The sequence below is a fragment of the Erpetoichthys calabaricus genome, chromosome 7 (assembly GCF_900747795.2).
Source record: "Erpetoichthys calabaricus chromosome 7, fErpCal1.3, whole genome shotgun sequence".
NCBI lineage: Eukaryota > Metazoa > Chordata > Cladistia > Polypteriformes > Polypteridae > Erpetoichthys > Erpetoichthys calabaricus.
The window spans coordinates 159,819,208-159,839,908 of NC_041400.2; the positions used below are offsets into that span (position 1 = coordinate 159,819,208).

The 20,701-nt window shown below is 39.2% G+C and overlaps 1 protein-coding gene across 1 annotated transcript in view; it reads right to left on the reverse strand.

The window, feature by feature from the left end:
- Positions 1 to 20,701, reverse strand: part of itga1 (integrin, alpha 1) — a 209,114-nt gene that overhangs the window by 105,724 nt on the left and 82,689 nt on the right. The window contains 1 exon segment of the mRNA XM_028805627.2: positions 9,877 to 10,027. Within this exon segment, the coding sequence (XP_028661460.2) occupies positions 9,877 to 10,027 (151 nt within the window).

A 20,701-nucleotide genomic window follows, 5' to 3' on the forward strand; every position in this document is an offset into this window, starting at 1 on the left:
TGATCTACTTAGAGAATACCAGATCAGAACTGGTATAAACTGATCTCTACATGCAAGTTGTAAACATGTAAAAATAAAAAACAAGTCTGGCATAGCTCAGGGCTGCAGTAGAGGGGTGAGATGACAGAAGTATGTCAGGCCTAAACAGGATTGGTCAAAGGGCATGAGTACTAAACTAGGGCAGTTGGCAGTATATTATGGGATCCCATTGGTCCTGAAAGTACATCAAGGAATCAAAAGACCAGCATACATTTTGACTAAAAGGGAATTCTACTGTCTCTATCAGTCCATCATCCAGAGGCAATGCTAGACTAGAGACCAGTCATCTTACTAAGATAAAAGCCACCTGGTTATCTAGGCATATTGGAACCTAACGAGACAAACTGCTGCTTATCCAGGTTGTACTGGTATTATCTTGTCACACTCATTTTACTTTACTTCTGCTTAGGTATGTTTAGAAAGTTTAGGTTAATACACTGTATAATGCATGAATAACTCTATAAACCTCCTATCTTTCTTGTTTTTGTAATCTATCTTATCACCTGGGGTTATAGATATAAAAGAAAGGGGAAAATGCAGCCACATATTGCAAATGTATCTTTGTGACAGGTTGGTGAATGTAAATTTGCACGTGCTAAAATGGGGATTTGGGGCATACTGTTCAGGTCTATATAAGAAAGAGCCAGAAACTGAGAATAGGGTCACTTTAGGACCTTTCTAGGAACAAAACACACCTGTTCCTTATCACGGAAGTGCCCGTAGGAGGCCTTTTTAGGACTTGGCACAGGTATACAAAGTTGATCCTTGCAAATGGGTTTAGTCAGGGAAATCTTGGTTTGGGCCCAAACCTTGAAACCCTGCTAGTATTTTTAAAAATTTAAGTTAAGTGGGCAAATACCGTAAATGAGAATGACTTACCAAATTAGATTCACAAATACGTACATGCTCAAAGTATGCTTAGCTTATGGTCAGCAAGTTCCAGCCATTACAGCCACATTATACTTTTGAAATACAGACTTAGTTGGTTTTATAAATTATGCAATACTAGCCGTAGTAGTGAAACAGGAAATCAATAAACAAACAGGTATTGCTAGCTAAGTGGAGGCAAGGTACACTACAAAACGTGGGCAGAGGTACAGTGAATCGAATGGACGCTGCTGCTTGAGTGAGGAGGGCCCTGCCCAGCTCCCTACTCCTGACGTCACACTTCCCCCTCACATCAGCCCACAGCCTCTGTCTCGGAGATATATCTCTCCTGCAAGCGAACTGTGATTCTTAGCGTTATGAGAGAAGATGCAAAATCAACCGAAATGTTCAAGCAAAATATAGAAAAAACCCAATGAAAATCCGTTAAGTAGTTCTCTCGTTCATCAGCTAAGTGGAAGTAAGATACTCCCCAAGGCTGGAGTGTGAATGAGGAGGGCCCTGCCCCCCTCCCTTTGGCCCACTGAGTCTCTCTCGGATTTGTGCAAATACAGCGGTTCTGCATCGAACTATGATACATAGCGCAATGAGAGAATTTGCAAAATCAACCGAATGTTCAAGCAAATTATACAAAAAACCCAATCTAAATCCGTTTAGTGGAAAGCAGACAGACATGCAGACAGACAGACAGATGTTGGATTTTATATATAAAGAGATGATATTTAGTGAGGAATATGCTTTTGATTAAACATCTAAGCTTGCTAGAGACCAGACATATCTGGAAGTGGATGCTCAATGGAAAGGTAGTGAATGTATTTAAGAAACCCGAGGGATTTTATCACTGCATTTCTGCCAGATCCTTTTTGTTAGTGCCATTTTTGATAGGATTATTCAGGTGCTGAGGTAATGAAAAGAGTCAAAAGCAATTCAGCTTAAATAATCAAATCATGTAGATTCATCAGATGTTTTACAGATCCCTGAAATGCCTGATTAAAAATTGAGTTTAAAATTATAAATAACTTAACACACAACCTGTCGAAGACAAATAATAGAATGATTAAAAAAAAAGTCCTGTCTCTTCCCTTACGCGTACCTTCAGCGCCTTTCCTCTGTATCCACGTGTCTGAACCTCTCATGACTGCCGCTCCCTCTCTCATGTAATAGCATGTAAAGATAACAACTCTGTCTATAGTACCATGTTTGGACTCTACACATGATCAGAAATTGTTTAGTATGGTTGAAATGAAAGTGTGTGTAGAATATTGAATGAGTTAAAAAATATCTTTTGAGTGTGAGCCAACATCAAGATTTTCTACCTTCTTGGAAAATTGACAACTGAAACATTATAGACTAAAACAGCAAGGGTATGGCAAATGAACACATAACCACAGTGCTGTGTTAAGCCCAGCAAAGAAAGAGAATCTCTTTAAAAATATGATAATGATACATATTGACTACATCTTATAAATGCTATACAGTATATAACACATACAGCAGGTATTTGAAAGCATAATCCAACATTCTCAAACATGCTTCATCCAAATTAGAGGTACTGTGAATAAAAAAAGAATGCTATAAAGAAATCTAACATTTTCTATTTATGATTCTGATTTATTAAACTTGCCAAATTCAACTTCATGTTGCAACCAACCAGAGTGCCAGTCAGCTACACGACCAATTTAAAGTCACCAGTTAACCAGATGGGCCCATCTTGATGTGGACAGACCCCAGAGTATCCAGAAAATTCCCTGTTAGGTGTCAGAAGATATGCAAACTTGACATAGACAATGACCATTGAAGAGGTAATGCAAAACATAACAATATTAAATATACTTATTCCAGTTCAAAGGCCTGAGGGCTTTTAGCTTATCAAGACAACATTGCGCATTAGGCAGAAACAAACCCATTGCTAGGCATCATCAATCACACATCCACACTCACACAAGACCAGTTTCTGAGGGAATCTGCTCAAATAACTGGTGCTGTTTCACTGTCTTGCTATTTACCAGTCTTACCATTCAGAATTAAATGGGGTCTCTGTAGTTTTGATTGTTTTTTTGTTTTTTTTTACAGCTGTAAGGGTCTTCTTGCACCTTATCTTTCTTATCTTTCTGTGTTTTTATTTTTTCAGTGCTGTCTTTTTTTTCTGTGCTTTGTCTTTTCTACATCAGCATCAGATGGAAAGAGAAGTCGTGAGATGAACTAGTACATCATGCAGTCATCAGGTAATAACTAAACATACAAACAAATGGATTGGGACCGGGTTGGTTATAGAGTAGCTGCTTTTGCTACATAAACAGAGAGACCTGGGTTTCAGTCTTTAGTTGAACTCATTAGTTGTGAAAATTTTCCATGATCTCCTTATGATCAAGTGGATACCCTCCAGGGACTTCAACTTTTCCATTATTATAAAAAACTGCAAGAAAGATGAATGGGTGACTCTACGGTAGCCATGATGGAGTGTGTATTTTATCCTGTTCTAAGCTGGGCTCTATTTGGTTCCCCATCACCTTGCAATAAAAACAAAAGGTACAGAAAGTCAATGGATTGCAGATCCAGAGCAAGCAAATTGAAGCTGTGGCAAACAGAATGATTCCTATAAAGGGCTAACTATGCTGTTTAAAAGATTTATGGATGGCTAAAAATACCCTGTATTTGATTTCCACTATCTGATTTAAAGGCATGAGCAAAGAGGCTTGGCTAATTTTTAGGCCTTTTCATAATGCCCAACAACTGTCTGGTTTGAGTATTTCTGTTTACCAGAATGGAACAATTACAACAAATGCTTAAAATGTAGAGAAAAGAATAAATAAATAAAAAAAAACAATTAACGTCATATTTGTCTGCCAGATGTACATTTGTCCTCATAAAACTGTTATCACCATACAACACTGCATATGGGCAGAGTTTCCAGAATTGCAACAAGGCAGATGGTGTTTCCAGCTGGACAAAAACAATAAGACTAAGATTTAAAACACAAATGCATTCTGGGGCGGCATGGTGGCGCATTGGTAGCGCTGCTGCCTCGCAGTAAGGAGACCCGGGTTTGCTTCCCGGGTCCTCCCTGCGTGGAGTTTGCATGTTCTCCTCATGTCTGCGTGGGTTTCCTCCCACAGTCCAAAGACATGCAGGTTAGGTGCATTGGCAAATCTAAATTGTCCCTGGTGTGGGTGGGCTGGCGCTCTGCCTGGGGTTTGTTTCCTGCCTTGTGCCCTGTGCTGGCTAGGATTGGCTCCAGCAGACCCCCATGACCTTGTATTAGGATATAGCGGGTTGGATAATGGATGGATGGATGGAAATACATTCTGACTACAAGATTCTCCATATTATTGGGTATATTTTCCTTTCCATTTTAAAGATATTTCTGTTGTTAATTTTGAAAATTGCTATGCAAAAAATAAACATGGATGGAGACATTTAACTATTCATCCATTCACCTATTCTGAGTGCTAAAGGCTGTCCCAACAGCGCAAGGCCAGGACAATCATTACAGGCCACACGTGCAGAATCAGTCAATTTTGAGACTATCAATCAAGATCATTGGAATGTGGACTGAAACCGGATTACCTAGAGAAACAGACTTAGATATATAAGAACACGCACACTCCGCACAGACTGTGACTTTTCTAGGATTCAAATCCACTTCAGAGGAGCAGTCACTTGGTACAGTGCCAATCTTGAAGCACTTAGTGACCGTGAATATAGTTACAGGATTTTTCTATGAATGCCGCAATTTCAAAAACTGTGAGAGAATAACAATCCCATGACTCCCATAAACTAAATTAAAAATGCAGGCAGGCACAATAGCCCAGTATGGGGGTGCAGTTGTTATAGCTGCACCCTTCAAGTTTCAGTAGACTGTTTTTAAATTTCAGCTGTAATTGTTAACCCGTTTCATATATTTATATGTGGTGTATTTGGCATATTTTAGCATGTAAATTTTGTTTTTGGTTTTACTAATAATTTTTGAATTATTTTAACAAAGTTTTATTTAGTTTCTGTCCTGTTACTTCCTTTGTCTATACATTGTGGTTCATGTGACTGTGACTGTTGCATCTAGCAATGGCATAAATATGACAGCATTTCCTCTTTACTTTTTCCCTCAGTGGATTCACGTCCCGAAATCAAAATCTTTATTAGCAAGAGTTAGTTTCTATAACAAGTAAGCCCTGGCATCAGGTTTTGTTTCTGGTTATTTTTAAACTGTTTCTCATTCTTCACTTCAATTCTCGTTTTGCCGTCATGTTTTGTTTGCCTTTTCTTTCAGTGCCTGTGGCTTTGCCCTTCCTTCTCTGATTATGATTTTTAGGTTACATTATTACTTCCTGGTTGTTTTTGTTTTATCTTCTTATATAATACGCTACTGTGGCTGTTCGTTTGTCTATCCAGGATTTTAAATCACCTGTAGCTCGCAAACCATTTGACCTATTGACCTGAAATTTCGTACACATATACTACGTGACATCTACTATTGGGTGATGATTGACCTCCAAAGTTATTCCTCTTTTTATTTTATTTCATGTGATTGTAGAATCAACTCTCGGCAGCGCCCAGCAGCTACGGGCGCCGTTCTCATCCATACCACCTTCGTCATCACTTCCCCTACCTTTTCATATCTTAAATCATTCTTGAGGCAGATTGAAGACTTAAGTGCTAGATTAAGTGAAAAATTAAGGAAAATGTACAAAGTAAGTGCAACACAAACATTGACTTAATCAGTTTTAACATGAAAACATCCTGCCGAAAGAAGAGAAGAAGCGGGCTGCTAGGGTGGAGAAAAGAAGAGCTGCTCAGGAAGCAGCAAGCGCATCAACCTCTGAGCAAACGAATGCTAAACATACAGAGAAAGAGGATGAAAACTATGAACGCTCAACTCAAGTGTATTCACTGCACGTTATCGTTCAGTGCGCCATTACTGTGAATTGTGAATTTCCCCTTGGGATTAATAAAGTATCTATCTATCTATCTATCTATCTATCTATCTATCTATCTATCTATCTATCTATCTATCTATCTATCTATCTATCTATCTATCTATCTATCTATCTATCACAATAACTCTCAGACACCTGATGTCTCATAACATTAGCCCACTCACATACAGTCAAGTGTGGATTCTTCCTTGTGTCTAATTGTTTTTTTTCATGTACTATGGCACCCACCATTGAGATTTGCAGTTATGTTCAAATTCAATTGATGGAGTGGTCCAAGTCGTTTTTTGTGTGTGATTGAGATAAGCAGGCTCTTACTTTTGGAGGAAAAAGTGAGAAAATAGTCAATAAACAAGCCGGGTCAGATAAATGTGAAGGCATGCAATCTTTTGTCAAAACCGAGATTAAAAACCAGACAAGTTCCTAACATGAGTTGCTTTTTTTGTTGTTATTGGTGCTGGAAAAAAGAGAAGTGGCCATTGAACCCTTCCAAATGTTTAACTCAATAGCTTAAAAGTAATACTAAATTTACTAAAGTGAACTGTTTATTAAAGCATAAGTGTGCAAGAAATAATCAAGCTTAAGATGAAACAAAACACATTCAAAGTATAACAGACAAAAAAAGGAATAATTCATCATTAAAACGTAAAGGAGAAGAGAAGAAGAAAAACAACATTCTAATGCTCAAACTTAAAGGGCAAATCCCTAAAACGAAAGGCAAACACCAAAATATCAATATTTCCTTTAACAAGAGAACGATAACAATAAAATAACAACAAGGAGAGGGCATCAACTCCAATGGAGGGTGCAGACAAAGATAAATTCTCAATGCTGCAGTGGTTAGCTGGGAGATTGGGGGTCTTACATAGGAACCCAGGAGGATGCAATAATTGCATATAAGGGTGCTCTGTAACCTTGGTTTAACTTTTAAAACACAAGAAATTACAGAATAATCAAGCAAAATAGACAAAATATATTATTAAAGAATGAACTAATAAGACAATTGCAGTACAAACTCTCCTAATAAGAAATTTAACTTACTTTAGGTGAGTTTGTAGCAGAATATAACAGTAAAATGGAAGAAAAAGAGTGCAAAAATTTAAATACTGCACCATACAGAGTGATGTGCATTTTTTATATTGTGCAGGAGGAGACTCTCAGTCCTGTCGATCTTTCTACTGCATAACTGTATCCCATATTCTTGCACTTTCAGACAGCACTCCCAGTTAGAAGGAAATGGCCACTGGGTATTCTCATTCTCCCCATCACTTCGTCAGTGTGAAAAGAGTCCCACGTACTACAGCAGTAATTCATTTATTGGAGCAAATGGTGATGAGTAAGCGAGTAAGACAATCTTAATGTCCAGATGCTGTTCAGCGTAAATGGTCATCTAATACATCATGGCCGCCAGGATGTCATTGGTCAGCTGGCACATACTTTGCATCATATGCTTAGCAACCAAGCCAATCACAGTGACCAGGAGCACAAAATGATGGCAGTCATGAAGAACAAGTGCTCTCACAAAATGGTAATGAAACGATGACACCAAAAAAATATTATATTTAAAAAAACTGATAATGTTATTTTCATCAAAAATGAAATTAAGTTAATTACGCACCTGTCAAAGGCATTCCTGACAGGCATGTCAGGTTAACTGGTGACTCTAAATTAGCCTGATTTGTGTGGTACCCCATAAAGGATGAGTTCCTTGTGCCTTATGATACACTGTTTTTGTACTAAACAACTCAGAAAATAAACAAGCTACAATGAAAAACATTTTAAGGAAAAAAAAAAATTCTTACACTTAAAAATACCATGTAAGGGAGTGCTGATATGGCATATCTAAAATATTTAACATTTGTAAGAAAAGAGAAAAGTAATTAGTTTTGGTATCTGTGGAATTAGATGAGGGGCAATGTATGCAAAGCATGGCGTGCTAAAACTCCAAGGCTAACAACAAAATTACTGCAGAGGAACTGAATTTCAAGTACCTGCTGTTTGTTATTGTTTATGGTCAATTGACTACCATGGAATGTGGAGCTGGGGGCACAGTGGGTGGCATGCCTGTCTCACAGCTCCTGGAGCTTGGGATCGGTCTCACTGTGGCTTTTTATTTTTTATGTAGACTGCTACAGTTTTTGCCACATTTTGAAAATGTACTGGCAGTTCTAATTAAACTGTACACATGTCTGTGTGTGTGTTTGTGACCACAGGAGTGTGGCCTGCACTGGTTTGGCATTCCATTCAGGGTAGGGCCCTGTCATAAGTCAAATTTCCTGCTGTGATTAGTTTCCTGTAATCTTATAAATAAATAGAATAATGCACATTACAACACATTACAAGGATATACTGTATGTCATGTAGATACACCATGCATTGACTCCTAAAAAATGAAAATGTCTTAGAAATATCTGTTCTAGACACTACTATCAGATGTTATGACAATCTAACTTAAGATAAATAATGAATACAGCTTTAATCAGACTTGGGAAAGCAGATAAAGGAAATTCTACAAATAACGCTTTGTTTGTTATAGCCTTTGGAAAACGACTGAAAGTTTATCAAGAACAGAAGTCACATACTGTATGCAGTCAGCGTAGCTTGGTGTTAAAGTGATGGACTGGAAGCTACAAGGGATACAAATTCAAATCCCACCATTAGGGCATAGTCTAGCCCTCTTGTAGTATATTTTATTATCAGATTGTACTGTCCTGCGGTGGGTTGGCACCCTGCCCGGGATTGGTTCCTGCCTTGTGCCCTGTGTTGGCTGGTATTGGCTCCAGCAGACCCCCATGACCCTGTGTTCGGATTCAGCGGGTTGGAAAATGGATGGATGGATGGATTGTACTGTACACCATATTCTAAATCTCGCTGTAAAAACTTAGTGGCAACATTCCCAAAAAAATGCTGCATAAAATAAAGGAAACTCTTAAAAAAACTAATATTAATAATACTAATAATAATAACTATAATGTATATTAACTCTTTTTAAACTCGTACAGCACCAAAAAGCCTGGCAAATTGTACTTTTCAAAATAATTACATACATTACATTCAAAGTTATTTTACATGTTACAGTTAAAAACTGAGATTCTTATTCCAGCAGAGGAATGCTATGATAGGACAAAAAAGGGAAAAAAAGTCATTTAAGGATCAGAGACCTAGTGCAAAAAGAACAAATTGCAGCAAAACTGTCAGTCAGTCAGTCATTTTCTAGCCCATTTATTTGTGCACAGGATCACAGGGACGTACTGGAGCCTATCCCACCTAGCAGCATAGGGTGCAAAGCAGGAACAATCCCGCTGACAGGGCACCAGTCCATTGCGGCGCGAACACACACATACATCCACACACTAGGGCTAGTTTAGTGTCGCCAATGCACTTAACCTGCATGTCTTGGGACTGTAGGAGGAAACCCGCGCAGACACAGGGAGAACATTAACCTCCATGCAGGGAGGATCCGGGAAGTCAACCCTGGTCTCCTTACTGCACTTGTGAATTTTGTATTTTTACTAATTTATGGTGGGTAAGGGTTTACTGAGACCCATCGAAAAACTGAGCACTCACTAGTCTGACTTGTTAAAATTCTCATATTAAGAAAGATGAAAGTGCAATATTAAACATCATTTGGCCTGGAACCCCTGCAGATTTTCTTTTTTTGCTTTTCTCTGGTGTTTATTTTTTCTGTCCACCTTGTCCATCTGAACTTTGGACTGTCATTTACAAATTAAAAAAAATAATTCTGTGTTTAAGGACTATACTTCTCTTAATTAAATATCCTTCTTATTTGAGTGTGAATTATGTATTTATGTTTTGCATACTATTTATTTATTATTATTCATATCTGTATGTAATTTGTTTGTTTTTGCCTGCAGCTACTTCTTTGACTTGTTGTAAAGCACTTTGAGCTACATCCTTTGTAAGAAAATGTGCTATAGAAATACATGGTGTTGTTACTATCATTGACATTTTTCATTTTCAGGTTATCCTAGAATGTTAGCTGCTTTGTGTTCCTACTTACAGCAATCGAAAACCTCTGAATTCCTTCGTTTTCACAGTCCTCAATGACATTATCAAGATTGTAGCTGTCATGTGATTCTCCATCAGTTACAATAACCATGACTTTCCTTACTCCTGGGCGAGCTCCTCTCTCTGGAGTAAATGCTTCTTTTCTGAAAACAAACAAGTAAAGAGTTTATTGTTTAATTTTCACTTCTTGTTCACTTCTACTTATTTTTTTATTTCTGCAGTGGGTATTTGTTGGGTTAATTACATCCATCCATTTGTAATTTACTCATCTATCCAATGAAGCTGGATTCTAGTAACTAATCTTGGACGAGGTGCCAGTCTATCACAGTGTAGAATTATGTTCACACATTATTAATGTCAACATAAATAAGGAGCGTAAATTAGCAGGTATTACAGAATGTGGAGGTGTTTGGTGCCCTGTACTAGACTGACCACTTCTCCAGGACTGGTCCCTGCCTGTAACTCACTGCTGCATCCCATGTCAATGTAACAGAAGAAGCAGTTTCACAAAATGGAGAGATAGAAGTGGAGAGATGGAGATTATTCTCCAGACCCACATATATGAACACTTGCTGTGCCTTGTGTGTCAACTGTAAATTGGTCGGGCATAGGTTTGTACCTGAGCATGTGCTGTGGTGGATGGAAATTTCATTCAGGATTTGTTTTTAAATCCCAATGATTGGTGCAGAGATACTTCATCTTTTTATGTCTGTAATTGAAAATGACACATAGACAATTTGTTTTTCAACCCCTAAAACCACTTTATTATCTCTGGTCTATGTGAGTTTGTCTTGTGAGTTCTATATTATTCTGTTCCCCCATTTTGTATTCTTTAATGTATAGACTTTATCAGAATACCTCAAATCAGAATACCACTGTTTATAAGGTATTGAACTTTATAACTTCTCCCCACCTTCCCTTCTACAGCTATAACTTCAGGCAATTATATAGAGTAAAAGACAAGCAGGAGTTAAGTTACAACTTTAAATAATGTATTTTTGGTAATATTGATAAAATAATAACAATAAGCAAAGTACATGTGAATATTGGCAACCATACAACATGATAAACGTTAGGTGTGTAGTTTCAGGCAGCACAGACTCATAGTTTCTTAAATGTCTCTAGTTAATTCATAACTTCAAGTCGGCTTTCTTCAGGACATGCCAAAAGCCCGTCTCAATATAGCTGTTGAGTTGTGCTCCTCAATATATTGTCTTGATGGCCATGGTGAGAGAAAGAAAGATAGGGTGTGGTAAAGCGAATAAATGTATAGATTCTCTGTCCAAATGCTTACACTAAAATGGCCTCTGATTCAAAACCAATCCCAAAAAGTCAACTTTAGACCAATAGAATTTCGGTCCAACTCATCCCCTAGATGCTTTGTTTATGACTTTGTGGATGGCTTTTAGGCCCTCAGTCCAAACACAGTCTGGTCTGATGCTCTATCCCCCACACTACCTTTTCACACCTGCACTCAAGACCATTTGTTGAGCTGAAGCTTGCCAGCTAATGTAGGTTTATGGTTTTCCTGTGGGGGATGCCAAACTGGTTTGCGGCACTTCTCCCCCAAACCCTGCAATAAAATTCACATCCTGAGTCAGTCCTAAAGACTCAAGTGGGTTTGTTTAGTTAGACATTAAATCATTGCTGTTCTCATCAATGAAATCCTAAAACACTAATATTACATTTGCTTTGTCTAACTTACAAATAAAGACATACAAAATATTTATCAACTTATACACAAAATTTCATGCCACCACAGATGAACTGGCATGCCATTAAGAATTTGTTTCTGCCTTGTACCCAGCAATGAAGGCACAGACTCTAGCTCCTGCGACAGATGGCCAGAACACTTGCCTGGCCAGGATGTCCCTGTATCGGAAGGACTGGAGGATAGACTGTGTTCTGGGAATTACTTTCCCTGGGACACTAGAAGGCAGCCACCCTGGCTTGCTGTACAGCCTTGGGTTTGCTGGAACCCGTGGCCACCGGCAGAGGGCGTTTGGACTTTTTTGGAGCCCTATGTTGCACACACATTCTGCCGGATGCCGGTCAACAAGCAAATGGACCACTTCCAGGTGTCTTATAAAAAGAGTCAGCAGCTACTACTCCAGGGACCAGAGTCGGGTGAAAGAAGACGAAGTTTACGGGAGGCAGGGTGTCGGCATGTAAAGGCAAAAGGAAGAAAAGAGCCTGGGTTTCTTTATTGAAGAGCTGTGATGTAAGGGTGGGAAGCAAGGGGAAGCTGTTCCCACACCAAATAACAAAGGTGTGTTGCACCTGCACTTGTGTCCATGCCTGTCTGTGTCAGGTAGGGCGGCTGGTATGCCCCCTGGTGGCCCACACTCCATACAACCCTGGAATGAAGAAAGAGAAATCATAAGATGGATGAATAGGTGGATTAATAGATAGATGGATAGGTGTATTTATAATATTTAGTTTAAAATGACTTTTCATTCACATTTTAATATAACCTAATATTCTCAAGTCTACTTAATAAAATGCGGGATCATGGGGTGCTGACAACTACACAAGCAACGTAGGACTCAAACTGTTTTTTAAGTCTCGAATAAATCTGAGATGGAATGACTCCTCCATTTGTCAAAAATTTATAATAATGTGCTGCGCAACACTACTGTATACCTCCTGCTCCGACATGTCGATTACAACTGACAGGAAGGGGGGAAAGAGCAGCTAGCACTACTAACGACAAGTTCAAATATGTGTGTGTTTGTCCAATGAGTCATGTCTACCTAGCACTATTTATAAGAATCGAGCATGAAAATCCCTGTTTATAATTGAACACCCCTTGTAGTATGGTATGATTACCCAGGATGTATTAGGGGCTCATGAACAGTTTTTAGAGAGGTAAAACTGGGATATGGGAGATACAAGGGAAAAGACTGAAACACAGTTAAAAAAATAGCTGAAGTCAAAAACAATTCAATAAATACAAAAATAACTGCAAATACCTCCAGACATAAACGTGTTTTCTTTGTTCCTAATTATCAACAACATTTATTTATATATCACATTTTCATGCAAGCAGTATACCTCAAAGTGCTTTTACATGATTTCAAAGAGAAAGTTACAAGAAAAGAGAAACAAATAAGATTAAGCAATAATATAAAAGAATAAGTAACAAAGAAATAAAAAAACAAATGAATCTAAATTATCTTAAAAACAGATTAAGATCAAGTATTAAATAGAAGAGCAGCATCGGGCCCTTTTGGTTTTTTTTAGAAGCTTAGAAATAAACCCACACTTGGTTAAGATGAAGATACGCAATGCCATCTTATACATGTTAATCAGAATGATGTCCAATCACGACATTAGCAATGGGTCGTCGTCATAAACAATATGCCCACAGCCATCAATCAACCCACATACTGTAAATGGGGACTCCAGCAACAAGATATGTGCCATGGTGATATTACCAAGAGAATAACGAAAATAATAAACAGGAACAAAAATGCTTCAAAGACATCTAAAATAACACAGATAGTTTCCCCAAAGGGCAGAGTGGTGGCTCTGAGGCTAAGGATCTGTGCTGGTATCCAGAAGGTTGCCGGTTTGAATCCCCATCACTGCCAAAAGAGATCCTACTCTGCTGGGCCCTTGAGACAAGACCCTTAACCTGTAATTGCTCCAGGGGTGCTGTACAATGGCTGACCCTGCGCTCTGACCCCAAGGTGTATATGAAAACTAACAAATTCCTAATACAAGAAATTGTATAAGGCAAAATAAAGAGCAAAAAAAAATGTATCAAAGTTAAGGTTTATCACAGAACACAAAGGCATAATTTTGATTTGATAACAATTAAGTTTGTTAACAATTTGTAACATATTTTTGTATGTCGTCAACGTAAAATTTCGGAAATATTAAATTCAGCGTTGGTAAGGGCTGTGTTTGAGAGGCCTGTATATTGAACTGGAACACTGAATAGACAGATAAAGACACACACGTCTGTAAAATGGAGTGATCTACAGGAAGATGAAAAAAGACAAGTTAGGAAACTTGCTTTACTGGTTTCCTGTGTTCATTGTAACAGCAGTATGTTTCACATCACCTTAACAATATTTAAGGAATGACATTCTGATTCTTGAAGATAAAATTGCACTATGGTAGTTTTATCTGTTAATAAAAGTCAATCCCTTTTATATAGAATGTTGTTACTTAGACATGTAAAAACAGTGATGCTTTTTTTTTCCATCTTCAAAGACTGTGCAAGGCAGCACTGAATTCTTAGATGAGAGCCATGTGGACTGTTTACAAGTGACAAGGTGCAGCTGTTGCTTTCTGCTCCCAAATACCAGACATAACAAACTGCTGTTAAAAGATTACTTGCAAACTCAAGAACTCTCGAACAGCAGAACACAAGACAAAGGACAATAATTTTTATTATTTAATGGTACATACTGAAAGGCAAAGGGAAATAAAATCAAATTTTTGTCAATCATGATCTACATTATGGTACACAATGTGAAAGAAAGTGATATGCTTAGTATTAGGAAAGCTCAATAAATGTGTACTATAGGTGATTTTAAGGATTTCCTGTGTACTATTACAAAATTGAAATTATTATGTACTGTGTGACGCCCAGGGGCATGTACAGCCGCCCTAACCCCGACACAGACAGGCTGACCACCACACAGCACAAGGTTTTATTTTCAGTCGGGAAGTGCTTTTCTCTGCTCCCCAAAGCAACACAAGAGCCCCAGCACAGTAAAACGCAGTCCCTTCTCTCAGCTAGTCACGCCTCCACTCCTCCTCACCAGCTTTGTCCACTTCCTCTCGACTCTGGCTGTTGACTCCTGGTCCCTTTTTATAGGGCACCCGGAAGGACTCCAGATGCCTAAAAAGCTTCTTCCGGCAGCACTTCCGGCTGTGGAGGAAGTGCTGCCAAATAGGGCCCCAAAAACATCCATGCGCCCCTTCTAAGCTCATGACCCGTGGTCCCACTAGAAACTAAGGGGGCTGCCCTCTGTCAGTCTGGGGGAAAAACTGTACAGGAAATACTCTCCCCCAAGGTCCTTCCATAAGGCCCTGGCTGTCTGCCACAACTGTTAGAACCCCCATCCAAACTGCCCAAACAGCTTCTGGTTCTCCACAACCATTTTTTAAATCAAGCAAACTTGGAAAATGTGTAAAATGGGAAAAAAATTATATTTTCATAGTCTGATCCACTCTCTTGTCTAGAATGCTTTGGGAGAAGGCTGGTGGGTTGCTATAATGGGAACTGAAAACCCATGATGCCTCAGTCCCTGATCTACTTTTTCCTCAGAAGGGAACCAGATGTTCCATACTTGGAGGGTGACCAGAAGTGCTGGAGATTAGGTTCAATCCAGGAATGTCCAGTAGGGAAAACAAGTGAAGTATCCCTTCAGGACACCCTTCACAAGGAAAGTATAAAATAGAGACAAGATGAGTGGATTTGATGATCTTTGGCATTGAGGTGAGAACTCTACCATCATCATTAAAAGACAATTGACAAGAGTAGGACATATGTTATGAAGTGAACCAAAATAGCCCATTAGAAAACATGCACTATATGACCCGTTAGAGAGACTCTAAGTGTCTAAACAAGGTCATTCAATTAAACCGACATCATCTGCACCACAATTCGGCTTTCCCCAAATGAAATCAAAAATGGCACGCAGGATCAGGAGAAGTGACAGAAACTTGTTTTTGACTGCACAATGTCTGGCACTTAATTGACAGCTAATTTGATGATGAAGATGATAATGGGAACTCTGCCAGGTAGGCTGCTCCAGTCTTCCAAATGGAAAACCAAATTGCCCTTTGGGGCCTCATGAAACAAGAGAATTTCACTGTGAAACTGAAAATAAGCACACCAATATATGAAAAAACTTTCAAGGATATTATATATTCAAACAAATTGAATGTCTGATTGCTGGGCAGCCTCTAGCAGTCACAATATTCAAATGCTGAAAGTAAGTAAGAGCAGAGCCATTTAATATACTCTATATGAAAATTTATCAATATGATTATCATTTCAATGGAATTGAAAGTTATTATTGAAATGTAAATAAATGGGTTGGACTCATCCTGTTGCTGACCCTAAAAGTGGTTTCAGGGATACGTCTCTGGCTTGGGCTTTAAAGCTGCTTCTGGTCAGACGTCCAGTGAATTTGTAGTTTGGAGGGAAGCAAAGCAATAGTTCCACTGACAGGTGGAAGTGAGGCCAGCGAGTGGAGAGACATACTGTTGGTACGAAAGTGGAGAGTTTATCTGTGATGTGTTGTTTGCAAGACACTGCACAAGAGAGGCAGAGGTTCAAAACCTGTTAAGAAAGGCATAGAAAAGCAGTAGAGTTTTTTCGTAATGATGGCAGTTTAGTTTTATTCTCACCCAGGCAGTCGCTCCTGTCCTTTTGCTTTTCATTCTAATCGTCAGTTATTTTATAGAAGAATATTTCCTTTTCAAAATAAAAAACACATAATAGCTGTAAATAAAAACTGTTGCTTTGCTCATCAGTCATTATTCTCCAGTAAAAAGTCACATTTTGTACACAAAGTTTCCCTATAATCACTCTCCCCATCTCTTACATCAAGTAATGAAATCATAGGGAGACTTGAAGTTTCCATCCCTTGATTTTGGACATTGAAAACCCTTTTATGTTTCTCTCATAAAAAGTAATTTCGGGAAACAGAACAAAAGAACTTCCACATGTGCTGCTTAAAATAAAATGAAAGGCTGATCATTTTCAGCAGCTGAGTCATTTTGAAAGCAGCACGTACAAAACCAGCAGTTGCAGCCTGGTGGTAATTCCTAATAATACAAACACTAGCAGTTAATTTATTTAACTGCGGTTACAAAAATAAATTTATATTTCTTCAGAAAATAAAATCATAAATTCAGAATGTGGATTGGAAGACTTGACCATAGGAATAACAACAAATTCAACCAAAAAGTATATTGTATAATAAGTATTGTGGCATGTATCATTTACAGTAGTATTCCAAAGTCAAACAAATCTAAACGTGTGCAATACATTATAGTAACACTTGGCCATTTAAATTTTAGTTTTCATTATTATTTACAGTAAATAGTTGTTTAACTTGAGAAGTTCTCTAAGTCTATTGTATTACCCATCTTGATTTCTGCATTGCACCCAGTGCTGCTTGAACAGACTTAAGCCCCTGGAAGCCCCGTACTTGATTTAAACAGTACTGGAAAACACTTAGATGGGCTGAACTTTGTTCAGGCTCTGGATGTCTTCACAGTTATGTGTTCAAGGTTGCTGGTAGGCATATGTCCCCAGTTTTCAGGTAACTTCTTGAAATCCACAGGAACTTTAACTTTTGCACAACCAGCTACGTGCTTCTTTTCTTGCCGGTATCTATCTGTGACACATGTGGACTAAACAGCCTTTTTCCACCGCAGGCACCATGTGAGGTCAGGATGTTGGTATTCCGGCACTCGAAAATGGGTGACAGGCCTTCTCGTATTGACTCTGAATGTTGAGTGATGCTTCCTCCTGCAGTGTGCCCTTCTGTTGCTGCCCCAGCAGTTTCTCTTCGGGAATCTCCATGAACCTGCCTCAGAGCTAAATCCACTGCATCACACTTGTACGTCAGTGGATCATCCTCTGGGCTCTTCTGAGGTATGCACTTCGGTCGAGAGGGGGTTGCAGGCGTTAACCTTATCCTCTGTTTCTCCCTCCACAGTTCCAAGAAGATACCCAGTAACTGACCACACTCTTTCCGGTTTCCCTGCTACATATGTTACTTTTGCTGGAAGGAGGCGACACTCATTACGAGAATGAAGAGCAGAACGGAGCTCCTTCTGCACCAAAAGCAAAGAGAAATATCCCTCGACAGGATGCTGCTTTTGTTTGTTTATTTAGCTCTATCGAGTTTGTGTTTTGTTGGACTCACGTTTATTAAAGAGGAACGACTAGGTTGGCGCCACAATATTTACTCTTGTGTGAACCTGCAGTTCTTCCAACAACCACAATTGTCACGTAATTGTAATTGTAACTATGCAGTTTCAAGGTGATATAGTGGTACCGTTTCATAACATGGTTTCATAACCCAAACAACCTGGGTTTAATTTCCAGCCTTCAAATTTCTTCTTTGAAATTTTCACTAGTCTCTTTATGAATAGCCGTTCTATTCAAGTCAGTTCTTTTGGTGAAGGACAAGAGTATCTTATACACACACAAATGGACGGACTGAGAGTTTAGTAACAGCAGTGGAAAACATCTGATAGCAGGGTGCAGAAAACTAATCTAAGATGACAACTGTACCCTTTCTTTCAAAATATAAGAAGAAAAAATAGAAAAAGCACACAAACAAACAAATCATCTTCTTCCTTCTTCACAAAACAAAATCAAAGAGGTCAAAAAACTGTTATCAAAAGCAGAAGTAAAAAAAATAGTTTTGCAACAAGCTCTCAGCAACTCCCTCCAATGTCAAGTCGGCCCCTGTTGTGAGTCTCTCAGTGTTATATGTCAGACCCCCATTTATCTGGCCAATATCTCTCACAACAGCTGGACATAACACATTCAGTGAAGACATTCTGGCATACACAGATCTTTCTTCCCGTTCAGGTGAGTGTCTTCAATATTTACGCCTTCACAGATGAGCACAGGAGGCCACAGGCGTGTAAAAATGCATGTGACTACAATTTTCTCTTGGACTTAAACTGTTTTGCACAACAGGTTACATGATCCTTTTCATGCCAGGATCTTCTGCAGCATATGCAGACTAAACATCATCCTTCCTCAGCAGGCACGATGTGACCAAGAGATTTTGGTGTGCTGGCACTTAAAGACAAGCAACAGAACTTCTTGAATCGACTTTGAATGGCCAGAGATGCTTCCACCCACAGTGTGCCCTTGTGTTACTGCCCCAGCAGTTTTTCTCCTGGAACCTCCATGAACCTACCTCACAAATTAGTGCACATAAATGGAAAAGTAAAGCTGTAATTAGTTACTGTACTTTCATAAACCGAACCCTGTAAAACAGTCTATCACTCTCCCCCTAGCATCCACAGGTGCATCTGCATTGCTACAGTACCTTAAACATTTTCTAATGAAGACCAGATAAGCTGACCAAATCAGTGCTTTCAGAGTGAGAATCCTTAATATAGAGCTTGGAGAACAAGAAGTTAGCTAACCAAAGCTCCTATCTTTATTGATTATCTAAGAGCCTCATTCTTGCTGGCAGTGCCCCCTGCTTATTATGAATGATGTCACTACCATGGCATACTGGATTCTGAGTGTTTATGCCTCTCTTTGTGCTTGTTTTTCATCTATAAACATACCTTTTTTGATGTCTTGAGATCACTAGAGTTATTCTTAGTTATAAATTGTGCTAGATATTTTCTATATGGCAAGATACAGTATAAGTGTGTATATATAAATATATATATGTATATATGTGTGTGTATATATATATATATATAGTGGGAGATGGCCGGCTGTTCATCCCGGCCAATACCCCCAGGCCGCTAGATGGAGCCCTCCCTGTAGCATGGGAGTGCCCTGAAGACCAGCAGGGAATCATGGACAATGGAGTTTTTATTCCCGACCCTGCTGGACACTGTGGGGCTCACCAGAGGACGCTGCAGGGAGGCTCAAGGACTTATACGTGCCCTATAACCCGGAAGTAAGTCCTGATCACATGACCAGAAGGAACGATGTGCTTCCGGGATGAAGAAAAGGACTTTTAATCTGACCCGGAAGTGATAACAAGTCATGGACTGCAGGGTTGGAACCACTTCCGGGTCAGGGACTATAAAGGACTGTGGGAAACCCCAGACGAGTGAGCTGAGCTGGATGGAAGGGTGGCAACACGTCTGGGAGTGGAGGAATTGTGATTGTTTATTGATTATATGAGTAGTGTGGAGTGGAGGGTGCTTTGTGCACGTTATTATTATAAAAATAAAAAGTCTTGGACTTTTACCTGGTGTTTGCCGTGGTACCTGAGGGTTCAAGTGAGCAATAGCGCCCCCTACTGTTACAATATATATATTGTCACACACGTGCACATGGGAGGCGGTCTGTGGGCTTAACTAAAGGGTTGACGAAGTGCACTGATGTCTTTTCATCCACCTCTGCAGAAAAGGGAAGACCAGCTACACCCCAACCAGGTTCCACTTCCATCTTAAGACTGTACCTGCCTTCTGTGTACAGTAATACAGTACCCGTATTTTCCTGGACTCACCTGCCTGTCTTTTGTGTAACTATGTGACCTAAGCTTGACAATACCTATATACAACACAGCACTGTTTTCGCATACCCCTTGGGGTCAGAGCACAGGGTCAGCCATTGTACAGTGCCCCTGGAGCAATTACAGTTTAAGGGTCTTGCTCAAGGGCCCAGCAGAGTAGGATCTCTTTTGGCAGTGACAGGGATTCGAACTGGCCACCTTCTGGATACCAGCGCAGATCCATAGCCTTGTATAATGTTGCTCCTACACTCTCGCAGAACCTCGTTGAGACTGCCCCAGACCAGAAATTTCGCCACAGACTGTCACTTTCTTTTGGTCTAACAAGAAGGAAACAGCCTGTTGCAGGTTTCCAGAGACTCAAAGAAATTATAGGCATTAAGTATTTTCTGCATAACATTATTATCTTCGGTAGCCATTTTTGGTCAAAAAAATGTTATACTGATATTTACATTTCACTAAAACAAAATTTGTTAAACATGATGTTGTATGAACATTTCTCTGGGCTAATAAAAAGTATTCATTATTCAGAAAATGTTATTACTTTGGTATTCAGGATTTGACTTGTATACATAGCACGCATGTGCGCATGGGGACCAACAGGAAGCCTCAGGTAGGCCA